The sequence below is a fragment of the Mastomys coucha genome, unplaced genomic scaffold (assembly GCF_008632895.1).
Source record: "Mastomys coucha isolate ucsf_1 unplaced genomic scaffold, UCSF_Mcou_1 pScaffold22, whole genome shotgun sequence".
Classification (NCBI taxonomy): Eukaryota; Metazoa; Chordata; class Mammalia; order Rodentia; family Muridae; genus Mastomys; species Mastomys coucha.
Genome location: NW_022196905.1, coordinates 164,292,137 through 164,300,021, shown reverse-complemented (window position 1 = coordinate 164,300,021; position 7,885 = coordinate 164,292,137). Strand labels below are relative to the sequence as shown.

The 7,885-nt window shown below is 41.4% G+C and overlaps 1 protein-coding gene across 1 annotated transcript in view; it reads right to left on the bottom strand.

Moving 5' to 3' along the window:
- Kat6a (lysine acetyltransferase 6A) overlaps window positions 1-7,885 on the bottom strand; it is a gene marked incomplete at its 5' end in the record, with an annotated part of 97,434 nt that overhangs the window by 27,263 nt on the left and 62,286 nt on the right. Inside the window, 4 exons of the mRNA XM_031391222.1 lie at window positions 6-127; window positions 3,042-3,135; window positions 4,225-4,386; window positions 5,983-6,124. Coding sequence (XP_031247082.1) covers window positions 6-127; window positions 3,042-3,135; window positions 4,225-4,386; window positions 5,983-6,124 — 520 coding nt within the window. The remainder of the gene's footprint in view (window positions 1-5; window positions 128-3,041; window positions 3,136-4,224; window positions 4,387-5,982; window positions 6,125-7,885) is intronic.

The following is a 7,885-nucleotide window of genomic DNA, read 5'->3' as shown; positions in this document are numbered from 1 at the left end:
TCGTTTTGGTGGTAAAGGCACTCCAAGATGACACTTTTCCAATAAGCCATGTAGGAGAGACGGCCTAGGTCTGATAGCGGTTTCTCAGGAGAGCCTGCCTGGCCTTCACGCTTGGATAACAAATAACCTAGAGAAGCCCAGGTTACAAATGTTATCAGAGATCTTAGCAATAACAATACATCTTTACACAACCAATCAAAGTGCTATCATCAATTTTCCTTTCAAAGACAATTCCTTCAAAGATGGAGACGAGGCTTGTAAAACTAAAACAATTCACAGGGAAGACTATATGCTTATAGATTGAAAATTAAGCTAATAATATTCTGTCTACAGTCAATATGTCACCTTGTTAGAATATTCAAACCTCTAAAAACAAAATAAAGGTTTCTATCAACAAGCTGAATGAGTAAGATTAAAGTAAAAATATTTTTAAATTTCCTACTACCAGAGGGGACAGAAAAAAGATTTTAAAAATTAACAAAACAAAAGAAAACTTTATTCTATCTGGACCACTAGAGGGTGACACCTGTGTGTGACCAGGGTGCACAGGCACTAGAGGGCGACAACTGTGTGTGACCAGGGTGCATGGGCTATGTGGACTCCTGCTAGGATTGTGGCTCCTGCCACCTGCAGCCCTGCTATGAGGTTTGTACTTGGTCTCACTGTAACTTGTCAGGCCATGTTTTGCTGGCTATCTCTGAGAAGGCTGCTCTTTCTTTTTTTCAAGGGAAACGGAGAAAGGAAGTGGAGGGAGGAACTGGAAAGAATGGAAGGAGAACAAGGAACAGATGAGAGAAGGAGAGAAGACTGTGGCTCCTCCTGGGAAGGACTGGTGCTCACTTTTCACTGCCCCCTATCTTGGGGAGCCTGAGTGTGCCCTGGGGAGCACACTATGGTTTTTTCCTCTAGTTTAGTACAAAGCTTTCAAGAACTGGAAATAAAGGGACAAAAGTTTTCAGAGAAAAACCACTAAAAATACAAACAGTAGAAAAGAAATCGCTTTTATCATTCAGGAATATTTAAAATTAGTCTAAGAATGGTAATCTGGAAAAATACGTTATACTAGAAAAGGTTAAGATACAGTTACCATTTGGTAACTCAGAAATATTACCATGAGTACACTACTTCCTTAACTCTGTTTACCTTTGCGGGATAAGGTCTTTCTCGTGCAGCTGGGTGTGCAGCTGGGGCCTCAGCCTCCAGGTGCTGGGATTAGAGGTATGCGGCCCCATGCCCAACCCCGCAGACACACATCACTCAACACAGTCAGAGGCAAGGAAAACAAGCTTAACTGCCTCAGATGAGAATTCAGTTTCTCAGGACTAGAATCTAAACTCTTAAATTTGGCCAGACATAGTAGCACATGTCTTTAACTCCAGTATTCGGGAGCCAGAGGCAGGCAGTTCTTTTTGAGTTCCAGGCCAGCCAGGGATTCAGAGTAGAAATCCAAAAAACAAAATACACAAAGTATCCTCAGTGTGATTCATTATTTCTGCATGGGCTCTTTTCAATGTTTCTTCAGACTATCACAGTGAAGGTCTGTATATGCTAGGCCCAGGGAGTGGCACTATTAGAAGGTGTGGCCCTGCTGGAGCAGGGGTGCCACTGTGGGTGTGGGCTTTAAGATCCTCATCCTAGCTGCCTGGAAGCCAGTATTCTCCTAGTAGCCTTCAGATGAAGATGTAGAACTCTCAGCTCCTCCTGCACCATGCCTGCCTGGATGCAGCCATGCTTCCACCTTAATGATAATGGACTGAACCTCTGAACCTGTGAACCAGCCCCAGTTAAATGTTGTCCTTGTAAGGGCTACCTTGGTCATGGCGTCTGTTCCCAGCAGTAAAACCCTAACTATGATAGTCACTATGGAACAGGATGAACGTCTCACCAGTTCCTCTCTAGAACTGTTAGCTTTCACTTTCTAACTCAGATAAAATCATTTCCTGTAATATCTATTCTAGGGCATTTTAAAGCTGTGTTGTATTTTTTAAAATTAGGTAGAACTGTAACTAAGCACCCAGATTTACTCAGATAATGGGGTAATGCAAACAGGCAATGCTGTCCTTCTCTATGGACATCACTAAGTAGCTACGCAGCATTCCTGATGTGCATATAACTAAGTTCTACCAGAATTCAGCAGTGCACATTAAAGACACTACCACTGTGTGTGTGTGTGTGTGTGTGTGTGTGTGTGTGCACACGCGCGCATGAGAGCTAGCATGCATGTGGCAGTCAGGGGCCAACTTCTAGAAGGTGGTTCTCTTCTTCTACCACGTGAGTTACAGGGATCAAGCTCAAGTCATTTGGCTTAGTAGCAAGTTCCTTCATCAACTGAACTATCTTGCTGGTCCCCATAAAACTGTACTTGGTATTAGTTATTAAAAGATATTTTGTGCTAAGCCAAAAGAAAAAAGAGTGTAGCTTTAAGTTTAAGAAGCTGGGCTGGAGAGATGGCTCAGTGGTTAAGAGCACTGACTGCTCTTCCAAAGGTCCTGAATTCAAATCCCAGCAATCACATGGTGGCTCACAACCATCCGTAATGAGATCTGACACCTTCTTCTGGTGCGTCCGAAGACAGCTACAGTGTACTTAGATATAATAAATCTTTCGGCCGGATCGAGCAGGGTCAACTGGAGCTAACAGAGTCCTGAATTCAAATTCCCAGCAACCACATGATCAGGCTCACAACCATCAGTACAGCTACAGTGTACTCATATGTAAAATAAATACATAAATAAATCTTTAAAAAAAAGCTTAAGAAGCTAACATAACAATATGGTGAGAAATATGGAGAGACGGCTCAGTGGATAAAGCCGTTTGCTGCCAGGCAGATAACCTGACTCACTGCCCAGGGCACTCAGTAGAGGGAGACTGACTTCTCCTGCAAGTTGTTCCTGAGTCCCACAAGCACACTGTGGACATAATAAATTTAAAGGGGTGAGGGAACAGACAAAGGAATACAAGAAATCTACAAATCTTTAAATATACACATCCAAAAACTCCCCTTCGGCTATAATAAGAAAATATGTTAATACAATCCTTACTGAAATCGATGAGAAACCTGCCATAGCCCTTCCGTTGGTACTGGGGAAGAATCATTATACAGGAGACATTGTATTTCTGTTGGCAGTGCTTTTCCTAGTAGAGACACAGAAGCCAAGTTTTAGAACAATAGATTGGTAAAGCCAAATAGCAGTGCTAATCATTAATAAACACTATCAGCCAAAAGCAGCCATGGTCCTTTGGGAAGAGCAATGCACATCAAGAAAAGGCCACTGGGAGAAGGTAGCACAATGCTCATTACCACCACAGGTGCAAAGCAACCACCCCAGGAAGGTAATAACAGAAAACACAATGATTCCATCTAAAACTGCCTGCCACTAAAAACAAGTACTGAGGTGCAAGGTCACCAAAGGATTCTGAGCGCCCAGAACAGCATTTTAGTCAGCTCCTGCATGCTACAAAGGGCAAGTCACCGTGGATTATATTACCAGTTCTACACAAAATATTCCTAAATGTGGGGCACAGAAACATTTTCATAAAGAAGTTGATATATTTTCAATCCTCTTTAACTAGAAAAGTAGCCCAAAAGGCTTGTTAAAAAGCTTAGCCACTAGGCGGTGGTGCTGGTGCACTCCTTTAGTCCCAGCACTTAGGAGGCAGAGGCACACAGATTTCTGAGTTCGAGACCGGCCTGGTATACAGCGTGAGTTCCTGGACAGTCAGGGCTACACAGAGAAACCCTGTCTCGGGAAAAAAAAAAAAAAAAAAAACCCAAAAACCTAAGCCGTTCCAGCCGTCTGTTTTGCACACTTAAAACTTTTTTACCATGGACTTGCTTTAAGTACAACTGTCAAACATTTTGACTAGAAACTACACTTCCATGCCTAAAACTGCAGTTGGAGATTGTTTCTGTTGATAAAGAACTCAGAAGCAATGCTGGTGTTTATCTCACAGGCTCTACCTGTCATCATCAAGGGACTAGAGGTCGTTTTAAAGCTTTTCCTCTTGAGTATTACCACGGTTCTTTCTCCTAGGAGAATAGTCTGTTGAATGTTACTAGGCATCTTCTAGCAGTTGTTAAGTTTCTGAATATGCCTTCTATTTCCTTTCTGAAAAAGCTAAAAGGTGACCCACAAGGATTTAATGTTGTTGGATCTCTCCGAGAACTAGCAGATCATCCCACATTTCTAATGCAGTCAAACAATTTTAAACTGGCATACTTACTTTAGAAAAGTAACCAACAAGGTGGCAGCCCTTGACATCATTCTGTGTTAGGACATAGAAAAGAAATGGCTCCACGTCATAATAGAGTGTTTTGTGGTCAAGAAACAACTTTGCCAAGAGACACAGATTTTGACAATAAATGGTACTCACATTCCCATCAACCTAAAGGAAAAAACAAACAAGACAAAAAGTGATCAGGAAAATGTTCTTTGGTTCTGGAGTCATACATCTCAGTTACGCCCATCACTAGGTACCTTCTTAGTCTAGCCTGGGAAAAGTTGTCAGTGACCAGGACATACAGCCTACAGACTATCCTCTGAAATGGCAGTACTTGCTGTTCTAAGATGACCAAATGCATCTTATAATATCCTAAACTTCATCAAGCCTGAACAGATAAAGAGGGAAGTGAGAACCTAAATTTAAATGGTTATCTTGGTTTCCTAAAAGAATCAACTTCAATTGACAAGTTTTGTTTTCAAAAGTATTTCATTAAACAAAAGATCTGAGTGTAATCTCTGAAATTTACTTCCTAGGTAAAATATGTCAAGACTGACACCCAGAAGCAGCTGACAGTACTGTGTCTGCCTTACCATGATGAGGCACAACCACAGACAGAATGACAGCGTGTTAATTACTGCCACTCAGAGGGCCAGGCAGTGTCTTAGGTAAGCTCCTGGCAAGGGAGACTCAAGGTACCAAGATCAGGAGCGCTGCGCTCTGTCCATCCTTTCATCCTGTGAGCTGAAGGTTGCTCTCTTAAGAAAAGGGTGGTGGGTTCCCCTATGAGCTATCCCAAGATACTGCCACACAAACTGCACTCCTTGATGATCCTCGTAAATATGACTTTTTATAGAACACATACCTACTAATATATGGAAAAGTCAAGAAGCAATTTTCTGTTGAGCACTCTTAAACAATACTGTATAATTCACCTGACATTTCTAACTCCTAAGTGAAGTGCTCCCTTCTACTGATGAACTAAATCGCTATCCATTAAAGGAGACTGAGGAGATCCAGATCGTGTGAAAACCTATCACTACATTAAATAGCAAGACCCAAAATACATGTACTCAATATCTGGCATACATCCATACAACTGTGGATCAAGAAGTTAAAGATCACTGTTAATGATAACACAGAATCACAGACTCATGTAACGCATGTCATCGCTATATCACCTACGAGGATTTACTAATGATGCTAAACACACTTTTGTAAAACATTGTTTTTGAATAATAGAAACACTTTATTACTGTTGTTTTGGTTTTGGTTTTTTCCCCTGAGATTGTAACTCAGGTTGGCCTGGAACTCACTGTGTAGCCCAGGCTGGCCTCAACTTCATGGCAATCCTCCTGCCTTGGACTTCTGAGATTATAGGTGTAAGCCAATATCCCTGGTTTACAAAGCCTTTCTAAATGCTCTATTTCAGACTCTGAGATCTATTTTTATCACATCCTTGCATAATGTAAAAACTGGCTGGTATTTTGTCAAGTGGGATCTTAAAATGTTTAATTAGCAGTATTTTTCCCATGTAGTGAATAAAACATAATAAGATATATTATGACTGGTGTTTTGAGTCAATGAAATTAGAGTATTTACTGCAAGCTCATGCCTATGGACTTGGTCCCATGTAGGCTGTCCTAACTGCTTCTCACGTCCATGAGTTATCTGACTTGGTGGTGAGTGAACAACAGATGTAGCACAGAGAGCACTGGGTTTGAAATGGTCAGGAAGACAGGTACTAGACAGCTACCTTACCTCAAAGACAGAAATATTATTCTTTCGGTAAATCTCATTGGCAGGAGGATGGAACCAACCACATTTCTTCATGTGCTGCTGTAGAATAGTTCTACTTTTCATATATTTTAGACAGAACTCACAAAGATACAATTTAGGCAGCCTGCAAATGATAATTAAAATAGGGCTTTATATTTATAAATTTTCAAATTCTCACGACTCTTAACTTTTCTGTGTCTCACTCCCACCCATGTTAAAGAGTGGGAAGAACAAGGCTGGGAGGATAGTTCAGTGGTTAGAGGCACCGGTTGCTAAGCTTGATGACCTGAGCTTGACTCCCCAGACAGACAAGGTAAATGGAGAGGAATGACTCCCACAAGCTGTCCTCTGACTTCTATGTGTGCCACCCCCAAAATAAAAACTATTAACTTTTAAAAAGTGGCAAACGTATAGCATTTAGGTAGCAGCTGCCAACTCCACAGCAGCAGGATAGCAGAAGTGAGAATCGAGCTACCTAGCTCAGTGGTTTTCCTATTCATCTAAAACAGACCTGAAAAATCCCACATTGTCACCCCCGGAGAATCTCCAAGAAGCAGAATAAAGCTATAGATTCACAACTCCTTCCTTATTTCTTCATTCATGTCTTGATTTCAGGAAATAAGCTCTTGAATACTTACCAGGTGTCAGACTCTGTGCTAGAAACCTATATGTGTGTATATAGTACTAGGCAAAATGGATATCAAGTGTATATTGTAAAATCATACTTTGTAAGTGCTTTTAAACATGAAATTATAACACTGAATAAATTGGGGAAGTTAAGCTACACTGTATACCACATCCTTTCTGTCCCTAAAGTTCTGTTTCTATCCTTCCCTGGTTTAAACAACAACAAAAAATAACAGTGTATGAAGAAACCCTGTTAGTCAAAAGTTTATTATTTTGGACAGGGCATGGTAGTGTTTGTTTAATCCAAGCACTCCAGAGACAGATGTAGGCAGATCTCTGTGAGTTCAAGGCTAGCAAGGACTATCTAGTGAGACCCTGACTAAAAAAATCAAAATTATCACGCCTGGCTGGAGAGACAGCTGTGCAATCCTGATGACCTGAGACAGTCTTGGTGCAGTGGGGGAATGGTGCTGGATATTTAACACAGTGGTAGAGCACTTACAAGTGCAAAGTCGCCCTGGATTATGTTCCTAACTGTAAAAATAAAAATAAAAGACAAAAGCTAGGTGTGGTGGTGCCTTTAATCCCAGCACTTGGGAGGCAGAGGCAGATAGATAGATCTCTGAGTTCTAGGCCAGCCAAGTTTACACAGCAAGACCCTGTTTCAAACAAACCAAACAAACAAACTAAAAAACAAAAGACAAAAAAAAAAAAAATCACAAAAAGAACAGAAAACCAAAACGAAACAAAGAACAAGTTAAAAAATGAGGATGTGCTGGTTTCTATTGCTATCAGTCATCACAGCATGCCTATGCCAAGACAAAAGAACTAACTGCCCAGAAACTTTTGGGTCAGCTAGCTTGAAATACAAAGCCAGCAGCAGAACCAGAGACCTTGCTCCAATGCGGTGGAAGACAAGACCAAAAGAGTTGTCTCCTGGTCTCCACATTTGTGCCACAGCGCACACACACTCGCATGCGCAGACACGCATGCAGACGTGCACACGCACACGAACTCCCACCCCTCTTAAATTTATTTAAAGAGGCCGAGCAGGAACACCACAACTTAGCAAAACTTTGTCTATAAAATAAAAAGTGAAGAGCAAAGAAGGTCAGAGACCTATCCATCCTATCAGGTATCTCGTAAGGGAAGCAAGCAAGCTACCCATGCTACGTGTGATGTGTAACACAGCTGTATGCAATATGGCTACTACGTGTGATGTGTAACACGGCTGTATGCAATATGGCTACTACGTGTG